We start from the raw sequence: 18443 nt of genomic DNA, 5'->3' as shown, positions 1-18443 counted from the left end.
TTTCAATTTCATTGATTTTTGTTTCTAATCTTAATTATTTTCTTCCTTCTACTGGTTTTAGAATTGGTTTGCTCTTCTTTTTCCAGGGCCTTGAGATGCATTATTAAGTTGTTTATCTGGATTCTTTCTGGTTTTCTTATGTGGGCACTCATAGCTATAAACTTTCCTCTTAGAACTGCCTTCATAATCATTCACAGGTTCTGGTATGTTGTATCATTATTCTTGTAGGATTCTAAGAATTTTTAAATTTCTCCCTTGATTTCTTCTATTGCTCATTCATTATTCAAAAGTGTATTGCACAATCTCCATGTGTTTATATAGTTTCTATAGGGATTTTTGGTGTTGATTTCTACTTTATTTTCATTATAATCGGATGAGATGCAAGGGATTATATATATTTGTATTTGTTAGGAGGAACTTTGTGGTCTATTTCACAGAATGTTTTATGAACTCCTGAGGAGAAAGTATATTCAACTGTTGTTGGTTGAAATATTCTATAGATATCTGTTAAGTTCATTTGATTTGTAACATTTTTTATGTGTATAGAGTTTTTACTAAGTTTGGATGACCTATCTATTTATAAAGAATCTGTGTTGAAATCATCCAATATTATTGTATTCAATTCTATTTGCATATTTAATTAGAATAGCATTTGTTTTATGTAATTAGGTGTACCAATATTTGGCACATACATAGCTACTATTGTTATGTCTTCTTGTTGGGTTGTTCCCCTTAGTAGTATACAGTGACCTTCTTTGTTTTTTTCTGGATAATTTTAACATGAAATCTGCTTTGTTGATTGTGAGAGTAGCTACTCCTGCTTGTATTGGGGCTTCACTCACACGGTATAACACTTTCTATGCTTTCATTTTTAGCCTGTGACTATTGATGCCTGTAAGGTGAGTCTCCTGAGAACAACATGTAGTTGGGTCTTGTTTTTAAATTCATTCTGCCAGTGTATGTGATTTAATTGGAGAGTTGAGACCACTTATATATTGAAATGTTTATTAATTCCTGCCATCTTGATTTATTTCTAATGTTTAATTTGGTTCCAATTCTCATTTGTTTAGCTACTCTTCAAAATGACAGGCGGGCAAGCCTCCCGCTGTGCTACCTGTACCTGTGGGCGCCGGCCTGCCGCGCTCGTGCGCACCACGATGGGGCGGCTGCACGCCTCGCGCTGCTCCTTCACCTTCACTGCGTGGCGGCGCTGCCCAGCGGCGCGCGCGTGTGCCCGAGCCGCGGCGGCGCGTCTTCTGCGTCAGCGAGAGTCAGGTAGGCGGGCGCGTCTTCTGGGTCGGCAAGAGTCAGGTGGCCGGGCGCGGGGCGGCAGGGCGGCGGCGCGGTGGGGCCGGAAGCTTGCGGGGCGGCGGGGCCGGAATCGCCTTTGGCTGAGCGGGAGCCCCGCCGAGCCTGGCGGGCGGGGCGCGTGTGCCAGGGAACCCCGGCCTCCCCGCAGCGCCGTGCTCGGTGCGCGGCCTCTGGGGGACCTGAGCGCAGGAGGAGGCCGCAGAAGGTGAAGGGCCAGGGCCGTGTCTTCTGGGTCAGCAAGTCAGGTGGGCGGGCTCGTCTTCTGCGTTGGCGAGAGTCAGGTGGCCGGGCGCGGGGCGGCGGGGCGGCAGCGCGGCGGCGTGGCGGGCTGGAAGCACGGGGCCGGAAACGCCTTCCTCTGCCTGGGACTCCCGCCGAGCCTGGCGGAAGGGGCCCCCGGGCCAGGGCCTTCACCTTCTGCGGCCTCCTGCTGCGCTCAGGTAGGCGGCCGCGTCTTCTGCATCAGCGAGAGTCAGGTAGGCGGGTCTTCTGGGTCGGCAAGAGTCAGGTGGCCGGGCGCGGGGCGGCAGGGCGGCGGCGGGGCGGCAGGGCGGCGGCGGGGCGGGGCCGGAAGCGCCTTCGGCTGAGCGGGAGCCCCAGCCGAGCCTGGCGGGCGGGGCGCGCGGGCCAGGGAACCCGGCCTCCCCGCAGCGCCGCGCGTGGTGCGCGGCCTCTGGGGGACCTGAGCGCAGCAGGAGGCCGCAGAAGGTGAAGGGCCAGGGCCGTGTCTTCTGCGTCAGCAAGAGTCAGGTGGGCGGGCGCGTCTTCTGCGTCAGGGAGAGTCAGGTGGCTGGGCGCAGGGCGGCGGGGCGGCGAGAGTCAGGTGGCCGGGCGCGGGGCGGCGGGGCCAGAAGCGCCTTCGGCTGAGCGGGACCCTGTCCGCCAGGCTCGGCGGGGGTCCCGGGCAGCCGAAGGCGATTCCGGCCCCGCCGCCCCGCCGCCCCGCCGCCCCGCCGCCCCGCCGCCCCGCCGCCCCGCCGCCCCGCGCCCGGCCACCTGACTCTTGCCGACCCAGAAGACGCGCCCGCCTACCTGACTCTCGCTGATGCAGAAGACGCGCCGCCGCGGCTCAGGCACACGCGCGCGCCGCCGGGCAGCGCCGCCACGCAGTGAAGGTGAAGGAGCAGCGCGAGGCGTGCAGCCGCCCCATCGTGGTGCGCACGGGCGCGGCAGGCCGGCGCCCACAGGTACAGGTAGCACAGCGGGAGGCTCGCCCGCCCGCCGCGCTCCGCCCCGCCGGCAGGCCGGAAGAGGCCCGCCGCACACAGGCTGCGCGGGCGGGGGAGCGCGGGCACCGGGAAGGAACACCGCGCGGGGCGAGCGAGGCCGCGGAGGCCTCTGGGGCGGGTACCTGAGTGCAGTGATGCAGGGAGAAGCCCCCACGTGGGAGGTGTGCAGCGGTCGGGGAGGTCAGGACCCCGAGGGTGTTGGGGTAAAGACACTGCAAGTAGTTCCTCTTTTTTCAGTTGTCTGAGAGAGTTTGGATTCGTCTGATTTGTTTCTTAAAAAAATTGGTGAAACCTATTTGAAAATGACCTAGATTTAGTATTTTCTTTGTGGAAGCTGAGTAGTCATTAGCAGTTGAGTGGTAGTAGGAGTGTTCAGGTTCTCTATTTATTTTAGTTTTAGAAATTTGTCCTTTCATTAGCATGTTTAAAGTTTATTGGCATCAAGTTAACAATATTTTAATATCCCTTTCAATCTTTTCTTTATTTGGATGTTCCCTTTTCTCATTTTGAATATTATTTATGTCTGACTTCTCTCTCTGTCTCTATTTCTCTCTTTTATTATTGCCAAAGTTTGTCTGTTTTATTAATCTTCACAAAAGACTAACTTTTTACAGGGGCAAGGTGGGTGCTAGGGATTGAACCCAGGTCCTTGTGCATGCTGATTTTCCTCTTTTATTTATGATTTCCTTTCCTTTCTTTTCTTTTTCTAACTTAAATTGCAAGTTTTAACATCACTTTTAGCCATTTTTGTTTTCTAGTATAAGCATGTAATGCTATGAATTTTCTTGAAATTCATTATTTTCTTCATCTAAGTTTCTAATGCTTTCATTAATTTTCAGAAATTAAGTTCTTATAAAAAGCTCAATTTTCTTTTTTTTTTTGGCTTACTATTTAGAAATGCTTTTTGCTTGTTTGTTTGTTTTGTCTTGGTACTGGGGATTGAACCCAAGGGGCTTAACTACTGAGCCACATCCCCAGCAATTTTTTATATTTTATTTAGAAACAGTCTGTTTCTGAGATGCTTAGGGCCTCGATAAATTGCTGAGGCTGGCCTTGAACTCACTATCCTGCTGCCTTAGCTTTCCCAGCCACTGGGATTACAGGCATGTGCCACCACACCTGGCGTGTTTTATCTTTTCAAATGTATCTGCATTAACTTTTTCATTGTTTTAATTTTCAGGTGTATCAACGTTAATTTTTTTTTCACCTATGTTGTTAGAGAATGTGTTCTTGTTATTCTTTCATTCTTATTTTTATGACCTTGTCCATAGTAAATTCTATAATTTTCCTGTAATCATTAAAGGTAAGAAATTGTGTTGTTCAGTCTTTATATTAGTTTTTATCATATCATTAATTGAGAAGAGTATGTTGGAATCTTCTGTTACCTTCTTATAGACTTTTTATACTTCTAACAGTTTTTGTTTTTATGTATTTTGAGGTACTTATATTAGCTGCATACAAGCTTAATATTTTCTCAACATATCTACTCTGTTGTGATCCTCTCTATTCCTAATTTTGCTTTTTTTGACTTAGAGTCTTTGGTGGTAATTTATCTAGAATGTGCTTTTCATTTGATTTTCACTTTTTTCATATTGCTGGTCTTATCTTTCAGGCCCATCAGACAATCAGTGTCTTTTAATTGGTAGGATTAGAAGTTCCTTTAGTTCAAGACTCTTGATTGGTGGTCAACTCAGTTTTTATTTCAAACTATTTTATAACCCTTTTCTTAAAAGAATGTGGTGAGAATATTATGCAAAGTCTGCTGCTAGTTTTATTTATGCTTTTTTTGAAGAAAATATCTTTTTCTTATAGCTGCATTGGATTTTGTCTTTGATTTATATCATTTCATTTCTAAGTTTAGATGGAAATTAATTTTTTTATTCAATTTTGGATACTTGATGTTCATTCTGAATGTTGTCTTTCATGAGATCTAGAAGATTCTGGAGCCTTGTATTCTTTAAATATTGCCTCTTTTTTATTTGGACTGTTCTCCCCTTCTGGAGTTTTAACTGGCTATATGTATGTGTAACTGTTTCTAGATCACTTACTCTTCCCCCCATCCTACTTTTCATCTTATTTCTCCTTAATAAAATTTTTAGTGCTGGGTAATTTCATCCTTCTTATGGTCTAGTTTGCCATTTTTCTCTTAGGTGTGCCTAATTTTCTCTCTAATCCCCCATTTTTTTTCACTTTTAACAATTATATTTTTAATTTCTCAAAGTTCAGCTTGGTTATTTTTCATATATACACATTCATTCATTGTAGTCTCATGTTACTTGCTCATTTTGTAGTTATTCACAGACTGTGTCTGGAAATCTCAATGTTTCTATCCTTAGGGGATCCAAATTTATTGCTTTTTTCCCCGATCTGTTGTCTGCCCCTCATGGTGGCTTCTTATTTCCAGTGCTTGGTGATCCCCTTTTAGAAACTCTAAAGATCTATTTGGTAGGAATTTGTGAGAGTCTTGAGAGCCTAACTGGAAGTTACTTTTCTTTCTGAAAGCATTTGTATTAGCTCTGGCTGGGAGACAGGAGTTTAATTTGACCCACTTTTCAGTTCTGACATTTTGCTTCCGGGCTAGGGTTCACTGTCTTGAGAGAGTCTCCTGAAATATATTTCTGTGAGCAGAAAGTACTTAAAAGTATTTTTAAAAAGTCCAAGATCTGCTTTCCTACTACTTACTGCTTTTGGTTGCCAAGTTCCTGTCTAAAAGTTTGCTGCTTTTTGGGGGGAGAGGGTCTCCTGAAATGTATTTCCGTGAGCTGAAATTACTTAAAAGTATTTTTAAGAAATCCAAGATCTGCTTTTCTTGCATTGGTAGTTTCCTTCAGAATCTAGTTCATCATAACTGATGTGATCAGAAGTGTATTTTAAGATTAATTTTAGTAATATATTTAGCTTGTATTAGAAAACTTTTGTTGTATCAAACATAGTATTTCTTTATGTTATCAATTTTCTGTTAAAATAAATTTGTTTAAAAGGCTGGGTTATTCTGGAGGGAGATATTAAATAAATAATAGTATAGGTGGCAAGCAGACTGCACAGTGTATCCTCTGGACCCATAGTGACCTTACAGAAATGAACCTGTGGTGGTCAAACAGTGTAAGAACTGTGTCAGGAGTGGGCAGGGTGCTCTAGGCTTGTAGAGTAGAAGTGCAAAAATAAACTTGGTACTGTGGAAAATGCTTCCTAGAATTGAGTGTCAAGGATTGGTAGGCACTAGGTGGTCACAGAGTAAGGTTTGTTTAGGAATGATGAGCAGTTGGGTATGACTAGATTCCATGTTATATGTCACGAAGTGACTGGAGATAGAAACAGGAATAGGATCACATGAAACCTATGCTTATAGTAAGGAGGTTGGACTTTATTCTGATAATGAAGGAAAGATGTTGAATGATTTTCTGCTGTAATATTATATGATCAGTGTTTTAGAGGATACCAGGTTTGACAGTAAACCACAGTTAGGAGATCATTTATGCATTTTTGAGAGGAATAAAGGTAAAGATACAACTAAGGCAGTGGCACTGGACATGAAGAGGTATGTGTGTGCTAGATTTAGATCTTGGGGAAGAAGAAATTGAGGACTTAGTGGTCAGTTGGATAGAAATGTTGAGGAAAATAGGGAGTCTAGATTGACCCCCAGATTTTTGGTTTGAGTAACCATGTGGCATGTAGAGCAATTAACTGATAAATAGCATATAGAAAGAGGAAAGAACTTGGTTTCATTTGCTTTTTTTTTTTTTTTGAGGAAAAAGTTGTTTGCTTTTCAACTTACTGAAACTTACTGAGGGACTTATGGGACATCTTGGTTAAGATCCAATAGCAATTGGCACAGAGGGTCTAGAAGTTAAGAGAAGGATTTGGGATTTTAGCATTTGGCAGTTTGGAAGCCATTGTTTTCCTACAGTACCATATGAGATAATTTTAAATGGTACATGGATAAGCACTTGAAATTTTTTAATAGTTAGGATTTTTTTTTAAATATTTATTTATTTATTTAGGTTTTCAGCAGACACAACATCTTTGTTGGTATGTGGTGCTGAGGATCGAACCCGGGCCGCACGCATGCCAGGCGAGCGCGCTACCGCTTGAGCCACATCCCCAGCCCCAGTTAGGATTTTATGTGTATGAAAAACATAACTTGTGGATCAAACCTATGACATCATGGACATTATCACTTAGGCCAAGTGAGTACAATGAAAGGAAAATATTAGTAAAAATACATGTGATATATGGAAATGGCAACAATCATGGTGAAGCTATGCAAATAAAGTTTTGGGAGAGAATGGGGGGAGAATCACAGAATGGTGACAAAAATCAGTGTTCTGATTGGAGTTCCTTGAAGCATAGGTTTTAAGTATTTTTTAGTTATACTATAGAAGCCAGGAAGAATGCTGCTCATGTCATCTCAAATGATTTAATTACTGAATTGGATTGTTATTTCCTTAGGATTGTGTGCCATGGACAATTTTACTGATGGAGACTTCACTGTGGCAGATTATGCATTGTTGGAAGATAGCCCTTTCGAAGATGATTGTGTCTTTGCTCCTGAATATAAGACGGATGACTATGTTCGTGTGACTCAGCTTTAATGTGATGGAGTGGTAAGTAGGTTTGTTAAATTTTTGTTTTTAACATGGTATATCCTAAAGGCGTTCTGATTTAGGGCATTAGAGTAAAGATTTTGTGTGTGTATGTGTGTGTATATGTGTGTGTGTGTGTGTGGCTATGGGTTTTTATAAGAAGGAACACATGCTTTTGAAGAGGTTATTATTCAGTAGAAATAAGCTGTGCCTCAACAATAAGAATAGATTTCAGAGAATAAGTGAAGACATGAGGCGGCTTTCTGAGAATTAGAAAAACTCTTGAATAGAGTTGTAGAAAGAAACTCAGGAAACATGAAAAAGGCCTTAAATTAATACTCACTGGCTACAGATATATTCAAAGCATATAAGTAAATAAACATTAGATTTTTTTCAGTTTAGTTCTGCTAATCAAAAAGTATACTTGTGTATTTTACCAGTTGCAAATCGAAATAATTTTCTTTTTTTTTTTTTTAGGGTATGAAGTATAAAGATTATGCCCAAAGCGAGAAACATTTAGGTGAGCATGTTGACATATTAACGTTAATTTATTGATGGACCACAAATGGAGGTGATTTATCTAGTCATATCAACAAATCAGATTTATATGTCTTCTTAAAAATAGATTCTTACTATTGTTTTTCCTGGAAACGAAAATCTTTCTTTGTAAATTGAGTTTTAGCCAACACTTAAATATTCTTAACATCTAGCAGTTTAAAAAACATTAATTCATTTCTTGTCTTCTCATATCCATTTTTACCTTTTCTGTATAGCAGTGTTGATTCATTAAAAATCAGGGCACAAATATTAATTTTAAACTTTTTTATTTTAATTAAGAATTTGACATCTGCAATATACGGTGTAGTAAACCACTTTCTGTCCTGCAAGATTACTGTGATGCCATTAAAATATATATCTTCTGGCCACTTCTTTTTCAACATCAGTACAGTTCTGTAATATCACGATTACATCCCTGTGTGGAGACCATGTAAGTCACTATATGTTATTCATTTTGGATGAGTGGTGATAAGCATGTTGCACAGTGCTAAGGAATGCCAAATACAATGGAAGGCTTATACCTCATTCTTTTTTTTTTTGGTGATACTGTGGGTTGAACTCAGGGTCTCCCCCGTGCTTGACAAGCTACACCTTCGACCCTTTTTTAAAAAAATTATTTTGAGATGCAGTCTAGCTAAACAAAGTTTCAGCCCGCCTTAAACTTGAAACAGCAAAAGAAACAATAAGAGAGATAAACAGGGAGCCTACATCCTGGGAACAAATCTTTACTCCACACACTTCAGATAGAGCCCTAATAACCAGAATATACAAAGAACTCAAAAAATTGGACAATAAGGTAACAAATAACCCAATCAATAAATGGGCCAAGGACCTGAACAGACACTTCTCAGAGGAGGACATACAATCAATCAACAAGTACATGAAAAAATGCTCATCATCGCTAGCAGTCAGAGAAATGCAAATCAAAACTACCCTAAGATACCATCTCACTCCAGTAAGACTGGCAGCCATTAGGAAGTCAAACAACAATAAGTGCTGGAGAGGATGCGGGGAAAAGGGCACTCTTGTTCATTGCTGGTGGGACTGCAAATTGGTGCAGCCAATTTGGAAAGTATGGAGATTTCTTGGAAAGCTGGGAATGGAACCACCATTTGACCCAGCTATTCCCCTTCTCGGTCTATTCCCTAAAGCCCTAACAAGAGCATGCTACAGGGACACTGCTACATCGATGTTCATAGCAGCTCAATTCACGATAGCAAGACTGTGGAACCAGCCTAGATGCCCTTCAATAGATGAATGGATAAAAAAAATGTGGCATTTATATACTATGGAGTATTACTCTGCATTAAAAAATGACAAAATCATAGAATTTGGAGGGAAATGGATGGCATTAGAGCAGATTATGCTAAGCGAAGCTAGTCAATCTTTAAAAAACAAATACCAAATGACTCCTTTGATATAAGGGGAGTAAACAAGGACAGGGTAGGGACGAAGAGCTTGAGAAGAAGATATACATTAAACAGGGATGAGAGGTGGGAGGGAAAGGGAGTGAGAAGGGAAATTGCATGGAAATGGAAGGCGATCCTCAGGGTTATACAAAATGTCATATAAGAGGAAAGGAGGGGCAAGACAAGATAATACAAATGGAAGAAATGATTTACAGTAGAAGGGGTAGAGAGAGAAAAGGGGAGGGGAGGGGGTACAGTAGAGAATAGGACAGACAGCAGAATACATCAGACACTAGAAAGGCAATAAGTCAGTCAATGGAAGGGAAACTGATGTGATACAGCAATCTGTATACGGGGTAAAAGCGGGAGTTCATAATCCACGTGAATCAACCGTGTAATATGATGTATTAAGAACTATGTAATGTTATGAACGACCAATAAAAAAAAAAAATAAAGTCCTCCAGAGAAACAGAAAAAAAAAAAAAAAAACTTGAAATCCTCCTGCCTCACCATCTGGAATAGCTAGGATTTTAGGCATATGCCACCACACTTGGCTTACTCTTCATTCTTATATGCTGTTCAGTTTTGCTTTTGTTTAACAGGTAGAAAAAGTAATTTCTTGAAATTTGAATATGAAAGAAAATTTATAACATTATAATGAAATAATTCTGAATAGTATTAGATGGTAGACTTGAAGTTAAGTCAGGAAAAATTAAAATACTTTTATAAATGTCAGTGGTATAGAACTGAGAGAGAGAGAGGATATATGGTTTGGTCCATTTAATAAATTCCTTATTTATGTTACCTAGAGTGGAGAAAAGAACTGAATGTTTTTGTCAGCGTGTAATATAAGCATAAAATTCAGTGAATTTGTATATATGAGAATGTAATCTTTCCCAAAATAAATTTGTCTTTAAACAGTTCTCGTGCCTCTGAGATGAGTTTGAAGAAATTACAATATCTTGAGTTGATGTAAGATATTGTGGATTTGGCAAAGAAAGTTGCGGTAAGTGGTAGAATGTAAATATAGAGTGTCAGTTGTTAACTGTTAACTGCTATAAACTGTGTGACCAGTTTATAGCAGTTAACAGATAAGCTTTTCAGTTTTCTTTACCTGAGATTATTCTGCTGTCAGAGTGTGCATGGTATGGAAGTGATAACGTTGATGACCAATGTCCTGGTTCTGCCATGCCATAATGGACCAGGACAGCTTCTTGATATTAAAGGAGAGAAATTAGAATTTGTCACAAATGAAAGGGGGCCCTGGTTCATAGAAACCTTAATCACAGGTTCTAAAAGTAAACAAACTCCGTCTTTTGACATAAAAACATACCACTATTGACAAATACTTTGCCTTTGGGATAAAATTTATCAGGATAGATTTGAGGTGGTGTCTTTGTACTATGGTGATTCTCTCTCTCTCTCTCCTTTGGGGGTGGGAGACTGAACTCAGGGGCACTCAACCACTGAGCTACATCCCCAGCCTGTTTTGTATTTTATTTAGAGACAGGGTTTCACTGAGTTACTTAGTACCTCGCTTTTGCTGAGGCTGGCTTTGAACTCATGATCCTTCTGCCTTGACCTCCTCTCTCTTTTAAAAAGCCATTTGATAATTTTTCTTATTTCAGTTGGTTATGGAGCCAGGTGTTATACTTGTTTTTATTCTGACTGCGAACTTAAATTTAGAAAGCATTCTGGTGTTTATTTCTGCTGATAACTCATTACAGTAACAAACCAGCCAATGTGCCCTGTTAGAAAACCTAGGTTTAATGAACTTTAAAAATCTACACATCTAAAATTTACACAAAATCAGTTTATTACTAGAGCCTTGTGGAAGACTTTTGATGAATTCTTGTTTTAGAGCTCTTAAGGGGTAAATTGATCATGTAAGTGCTTGTGGAAAATATACTACTATGTAATACAGTTAAACATTATTTAATGATTGGGTACATTCTGAGGAATGTACCATCAATTGGTTTTGTTGTCTTAGTATCATATAGTATACTTATACAGACCCAGATGGTGTAGATTAGTCACTGGATGTGACCTCTTAATGCAATTAAGAGACAAAGTGAACACAAGTTGTGACTGCTGCTGACATATGGCATGATACTTTACAGTGAAGTTTGTTTTTTTTTTATTTCAATAAGTAGCAGTACACTCTAAAATAACAGTTACATAAACCAGTAATGTAGTTGTTTAATATCATTATCAAGTGTTATACATATATATAATTATCTGTACTATTCTTTAATATAATTGGTAGGGCAGTAAGTTTTATATCAGCATCACATAAGCTTGTGAACAGTACATTTTATTGTGGTATGTAGGATGTCACCATAGCTACAATGTCATTAGGTAATAATAATCTTAAACTCTGTTATAATCTTTGGTACCAATGTCCCATTTGGCTCATCATTGATGGAAAATGTCGTTATGCAACACAAGACTATTCCTAAAATGGAGATTTTTTTTTTCTATTACAAAATCCAGGAATAAGGAAAAAATGCTTTTTTGTTCTTTTTTTTTATTTTGCAGAATGATTCATTCCTTATCGAAGGCTTATTGAGAATTGGTTATAAAATAGAAAATGTAAGTGTTAAATGTGGAAACCCAGCTCACCCACTGAATAAATGGCAGTCACATCACTGCCCATTTTCCCATGTATTGAGACCATATATTCAAAGTTATATGTAATATTTGGTAGTATGGTTTCTATATTTTACTCAGTGTAATCTCATTTTGCAGATTTGTTTCATTACATTTTTTTACCCATATATGTTACAAGTTTTTTTCTTGTCTTTTAGATTGTTTTCCTAGCATATATTCCCCCAAATGAAATTATTAGGTCCCCAGTATGAATATTTTTACTGTATAATTACTAGGTAATCCTCAGATGCAGTGATAAACCAAATTTTAATGGTACTGGTGATAGAAATGTCTTCATGTTTCCTTTAAGCCTTATACCAGCAGTGGCAATTCAGCTATTTAATTTCTGAGGTTATTTCATACATTAAAAGAACAAACATTTCTGTTAACTCTTGACCCTTCCTGAGAATCAATGCTCTGAGCATCCATTTGCCTAGCCATAGTCTTGATTATCTCATAATAATTCTTTTTGCCACAGACTATGTAAAATATGTAGTCCCTGTGGAGAACTTTAATCTATACCTTTAACCTTAGGGTAAAGAGGGAAGTCCTAGTCTAATTGAGATTTGAGACTTCTTTTCTACCTTGTAAATTTGTACTCTCATACTGCAAAGGATAGCCTTTGACCAGGTTGTACACCTCAGCTTTCAGGTCTGTAATCATTGCAAAAGCATTTTGAACTCAGGGTAGCCGGAGGTCACCCAAAGATGGAACACGTGAGTCCACAGTTTCTGTTAACTTGTATGTTGTAGTCCAGTTATCCTCTATTGTGTGATGCAGTAATGAAAATACATAAGTTTTGTATAAAGGTTTGAAATACTGATTAAGATAAATATATATTGCCACAGAATACTTGAGTATCATTCTTCTTTCCTCTTTTTGAAACAGAAAATTTTGGCAATGGAAGAAGCTTTAAATTGGGTAAAATACACAGGCGATACAACAATTCTACCTAAATTAGGATTAATCGACAATTGTTGGTCTATGTTAAGTATTTTCTTCACTGAATGTAAGTATAAGTTCTTTAAATTGTTAACTCAGTTTTTAAAGGTATTATTTGGGAAATGGAATATATAATTATATGATTTTTCATTTATTCTAGCAGCATTTAAAAAATGTTTTTCTTTATAGTGTTTTTCTTCTGTATATGAAATAAAAGAACTTTATTTTTTTATTTCCTTTATTTATTTTTATTCTTTTTAATAGTGACAGAGTATATTTTGACATATTATCCATACCTGGAGTATAACTTGAATAAGAGAACTTAAACCTTATAGTTAGTTTTATCCTGTTTTTTACCATTCAGATTATTGTGGCATCATACTTTAAAAATCCTATCTAATAGTTGTCATAAGTTATAATATGTAATACTCAAATAAAAAGCTCACAACTGGACCCATGTCTTTTTATTCATATGAGAAAATAACAGAAGGTAAAATTCTGATTTTCATTTTCTTGATAAATCTGCTATTCTTTTATGTATGGAGAAATAGCCTTACATATTTCTCCAGTTTTCTGAAATGTTTTTCTTCCTTCCTTTCTTTCTTTTTTTTTCTGGTGCAGGGGATTGAATCCAGGGCCTTATGCATGCTGGCCAAGTCCTCCGCCACAAAGCTATGTCCCCAGCCCTGAAATGATTTTCTTTAAAGCATTTGAATATTAGCAGTAAATTTTTTAGAGTATATTTTATAGGAATCTTGACACAGAAAATGTTTTGACTCTTTAGTTGATGATAATCCATAATCTGCAATCTCCATTGTGAAGAGGGAAGATTTGTCTATTGACTTAAATAATAGAGAGGAATTAAATAAAGATAGCTCTTTCTGTTAGGCTCACTAGATAGTGGGATGTATTATACTGATAGAGGTTATTCTCTTCATTGTTTTGAAAGCCTCTGATTCTGGACCAGGTTTTAGGGTAGAGGTGGAGAAGCAATATCATGTATTGCCACTATTGTGGGCCCATTTCTGATTCTCTCATAATAGCCCTGTGGGGTGGCTGTTATTCTCTCTTTTTTTTGCGGGGGTACTGATGATTGAACTCACAGGCCCGACCAGTGAGCCACATCCCTAGCCCTATTTTTTTTTGTATTTTTATTTTTTAGAGATAAGGTCTGTGTTGCTTAGTGTCTTTTTTGCTGAGGCTTGCTTTGAACTTGTGATCCTCCTGTCTCAGCCTCCCGAGCCGCTGGGATTATAGGCGTGCACCACCATGCCCAGCCTATTATTCTTAATTGTAGAAGTGAACAATCTAAGACTTATGAGGTTAAGAGAGATTTCTACAGTCTAGTAAGTAGTAGAACTTAGATAAGAAAGCAAGTTGCAGAATGATTTGTACAGTATGATGCCATTTATATAATGTTTAAAAACATGCAAAACAATATGCATATTCTTAATACAGAGAATGTATTCAAAATGTTTTAAAAATGCATGGGCATGTTGAACACCAGGGGAGTGGCTATCTCTGGGGGTAAAGGAGGGAAAATAACTAACACAGTGGATGTCAACTGTAACAAACTTCTGCAAAAGAAGCTGAAGTAAATATGGCAAAATGTTAATTTCTTGCTAAGTTGGTACACAGTTGGTACATGGGTGTTCATTATGTTAATGTTACTCTTTGTACTTTTATGTATACTTGAATTATTTGATAAAGTGTAATTAAAAGTGCACATAAGAGGGGAAAAGCCCAGAATTCTAAATACCTTCTATTAATTTTTCAGCTTTCACTATGATATGCTGAAGTAATATACAACCAAAATATTATGACTAACAATGAGAGGGTCTTTTCTTGGTTATATTACTTGTCCTGAAGTTTTGTCGTTGTTGGCCAGGGTTGAGCTGCAGTTGGGTCTATTCTCTGTGGCCATGTTCTTTATTTCCAAATCCAAGTTGTACTTTTTTGGAACATGTTTCTTTAACAGAGGGAAAAATAACAATAGCCAGTTCACACTGTGTTTCCTAGAGTGCTCATTTAGACCTGGTGTATGCTATGGCAGTTTGACTTCCTTTACCACAAAGCAAGTCACAGGGACAGGTCTGCCCCATACGAGTGGATACAGTCTTCCTATAAGAAGGCTCTGAAATGGCAGCAATCAGGCACTTTCGTTGCCTCCCTAAAGGAAATTTCATAGTATATTTTGAATGTACTTTGTGGTTAAAATAGTATATGTGTTGGGGCTGGGATTGTGCCTCAGTGGTAGAGCACTCACCTAGCATGTGTAAGACACTGGGTTCGATCCTCAGCACCACACAAAAATAAATAAATAAATTAAATAAAGGTATTGTGTCCATCTACAGTTAAAAACGAAGTTTAAAAAATTGGTATACATGCATAGATTTATCCCTCCTACACATAACATTCTTCTTCTTTTAAATCAAATAGGATTTTCTACAAGGAATTTGTCTTACCCCTGACTGTGAAGGTATCATTTCTAAGATTATCATCTTTAGCAGTGGTGGTCAAGTTAAATGTGAAGTAAGTATCTAATAAAGGAGAAACTTTATTAAATTTGTAACCAAAATGTTTAAACCTGTTAAAATGTTTTAAGTTTGAGGAAGTTGTGTGATTTGAATCTTGTCTTTTGTAAGAAAAAAAAAGTTATATCATAAGAAAATAAATATTAGGACATGCATTGCAGTGAAGCATTTTCACATTCTTTTATTTCCTCCTAGGAAAAGCATAATTTTTATATTTTGGTTTTACTCTTTTTGATAACTTCCATTTTATTAATACCCCAAAAGGGGTAGTGGTGGAGGTGTGGGTTTTAGAGAAGGGGAAGAGTGCCTTGAGGGATTACCTTTAACTTCACCATCTGAATGTGGCAGGAGTGGGTAATTATAATATATATAATTTATTGGATCTTCTGCTTACCCTTAATTATTTAAAGTTTCTTCATAAAGTGTGTCTACTCTCTTGTTCCTCTTTTCAGTAAATTATTTTGCTAAAGCTTTCTGGGCTTTTGTCTGAGTCAAAACATCATCACTGTTCTCTATCAAATTGAACATTGTGTGTGCTTCTGGAATATTTATTACTTGTGGTTTTGTGCTTTATGTCATGGGAGTGTGAGACAAATTTTGGATGTCTTTGTTTTAAGTTTGAACACAAGGTCATAAAAGAAAAGGTTCCTCCAAGACCTATTCTGAAACAGAAATGTTCTAGGTAAGATTTTTAACAATCAATCAGTTTTTATATTTTCTCTTAGTATATAACTCTGTTAAATGCAGATTTCTAAATTGTGCTATTTTTTAAAATTGGCTGTGTACACATATATAAATAAGTATTTTAAAAATTATTTTATGGATATTTAAAACAGAACTAGCTTTAGAATGGTTAAATACTGAAAATTTGAAAAAAGTCACTATTTATTGGTTGAACTTGTAAGTAAAATTATAACATTTCATGTTATGAAATTACTTCTAAACAGATTTGGCATTTAACAAAAATTATATAGTTAGCTTTTGGCTTTTAATTTCAAAAGCATTTTTGCTTTTTATGTTCCTCCATTTTAAACATTTTGAACCAATGACTATTTCTTACCTTGAAATACTTAGTGTATTGTCAAAATTATTCACCTCTGTATCTTTCTGTTCAGATCAAATAATTCCAATCCTTTTTTCTTTTCTTTTCGGTCCTGCTTCTTGTTTTTCATCCTAAAAGTTGATTTTTTTTTCTTATAATTTGTGACCAAGAAAAACCAAAAGAAAAGATGTATAGAATTATTTGTTGAAAAGGAATCAGTGTAACCAAATCAACCAAATTCCCATGTTGTTATTGGGGTGAAAATAATATTTTATTATGGGATCTTGCTTGCAGAGTACATGTACTATTCTTATTTACCCTACACAGTAATTTATATACATTATGTACGTGGAAATAACATCTATACAAATTATACATAGCTTTCTTAATTAAAAGTCACAGCCTATTGCTTGGAGAATGTTTTCTATAGTAAGCAACAGAAAGTAGTTCATTGAGCAATTAACAAAGGTAAATTATCACTAATTGTAAATGTTTATCAGCCTAGAGAAGCTAAGACTGAAAGAAGACAGAAAATTGAAAAGAAAGATCCAAAAACAAGAAGCAAAAAAATTAGCACAAGAAAGAATGGAAGAGGACTTAAGAGAAAGTAATCCACCCAAAAACGAAGAACAGAAAGGTATGCAGAAGTCCAAACATGATAAGAATAATATGCATTTGCTTAAAAGTACAAATACAGAATTATAAGGCTCATATTATTATTTAATTGAAGTATAGATTTCAGTTAGTATTTTCATACTATCACTAAAATATAGAATTCAGTTGGCATCTTTGTCTTCTATTATTCTTAGATAGTGAAGGGATTGGTGTGAAGAATATCATTTTAGAAGCAGTACACAGGGATTCAGATGCTGTCCTGCTGCTAACTCTAGGCAAACTGTGTCTGTTTCCTCTTCTTCAAACTGAATTGGAACATAATATCTGACCTGCATATTGTATGTTTGACAGTGCATTGTACAATCTGCTATGTGAATTTAAGTTCCAAAATATTGAACTGTAAATTAACTACTAATTGTCTGGAATAGTTGAAATAAAGAGGCAGTTCATAAAAGGTATCATAGAGATTGCCTCGCCCAGCTTGTATTTTCATTCTCTAATAACATGGGGATGTCTCATAGGTGTTTTTACTATTCCTGTATACATCTTAACCAGTATATTTATTTTTAGTTTTAAGTTGAAGTAAGTTTTCTCAGTTTTCTACATTGTGCCTGGATTTCCAAAATGAAATAGTTACCACTTGCTGTCTTTTTTTTTTATCTAATATACCAGTACTGTTTTACAGATTGATCATAATTATCTTTGCTACTGAAATATGTATTTTTAACTTTGTGAATGTATTTTAATTTTGCATGTTTAAGAACTAAAAATATTTTGGAGGTGATGAGATTGGGTTGGGATTGTTGAGGGAAAAACCTATTTTAGAGGAAATAAAATTTTAGATGTTATTACATGAATGGTGTGAAATGAAGAGAATATAGAAGTATTGTTAAATATTTATATTCCTAATTTAAAGTTTCTTGAGTTGTCTATGTAAAATAAAGCAATCAATCTTAATTGTATCTTATGATATAATATAATGTTACGTTATTTCTTTCTAAGTTATGCCCTTGCAAATTAGTGTAATTTATCACTTTAACCTTTGTTATTTATTCCTAGAAACTGTAGACAGTAGTCAGAATTGTCAGTTCATTGATGACAGAATTCTGCAGTGCATAAAGCAGTATGCTGACAAGATTAAATCGGGTATACTGAACCCTTCCAAGCTTCTCAAAGAATTGCTTTCTTGGAAAGTTTTGAGCACAGAAGACTATACAATGTGTTTTTCTAGCAGAAATGTCCTCAATGAAGCAGTGGACTATGTCATTCGTCACTTGATTCAAGAAAAGAATAGAGTAAACACAAGGGTATTTCTTCATGTTTTGAGTGAGCTTAAAGAAGTGGAACCCAAATTAGCTACCTGGATCCAGAAACTTAATAGCTTTGGTATGTCCCTTTATATTCTAGTCTGGTAAGAAGGATAAATGTAGGTCTCTGATTTCTTTTTATCTTCCTATCTTATCGTTTATGATATTTTAAATGTGGAATACACGTGTATGGTGAAAAATACTACCATCCACACATAATTTTTAGGTTATTCTATAGAATGGAACAGTATGTTTTTTAAAAAG

At 37.3% G+C, this 18443-nt stretch overlaps 1 protein-coding gene across 1 annotated transcript; it reads left to right on the top strand.

The window, feature by feature from the left end:
• The first annotated feature begins 1157 nt into the window (after positions 1 to 1157).
• On the top strand, positions 1158 to 18092 carry LOC144252904 (uncharacterized). Its single transcript, XM_077794948.1, has 11 exons — positions 1158 to 1270; positions 1312 to 1787; positions 6990 to 7144; positions 7601 to 7643; positions 10012 to 10096; positions 11629 to 11682; positions 12628 to 12748; positions 15121 to 15213; positions 15833 to 15897; positions 16758 to 16894; positions 17932 to 18092. The coding sequence occupies exons 1-3, from the start codon at positions 1158 to 1160 to the stop codon at positions 7130 to 7132; spliced, it is 732 nt and encodes a 243-aa protein (XP_077651074.1). The 3' UTR covers positions 7133 to 7144; positions 7601 to 7643; positions 10012 to 10096; positions 11629 to 11682; positions 12628 to 12748; positions 15121 to 15213; positions 15833 to 15897; positions 16758 to 16894; positions 17932 to 18092.
• Positions 18093 to 18443: the final 351 nt, after the last annotated feature.

The sequence above is a fragment of the Urocitellus parryii genome, unplaced genomic scaffold (genome assembly GCF_045843805.1).
Source record: "Urocitellus parryii isolate mUroPar1 unplaced genomic scaffold, mUroPar1.hap1 Scaffold_67, whole genome shotgun sequence".
NCBI lineage: Eukaryota > Metazoa > Chordata > Mammalia > Rodentia > Sciuridae > Urocitellus > Urocitellus parryii.
The sequence above is the reverse complement of the archived record's forward strand: the minus strand, read 5'-3'. Positions and strand labels throughout refer to the sequence as shown.

Coding starts and splice junctions, on each gene's coding strand:
- LOC144252904 (XM_077794948.1), top strand. CDS start 1,158: ATGGGGCGGCTGCACGCCTCGCGCTGCTCCTTCACCTTCACTGCGTGG. Junction 1,271..1,311: donor CGTCTTCTGCGTCAGCGAGA/GTCAGGTAGGCG, acceptor GGCAAGAGTCAG/GTGGCCGGGCGCGGGGCGGC. Junction 1,788..6,989: donor TCTGCATCAGCGAGAGTCAG/GTAGGCGGGTCT, acceptor TTATTTCCTTAG/GATTGTGTGCCATGGACAAT.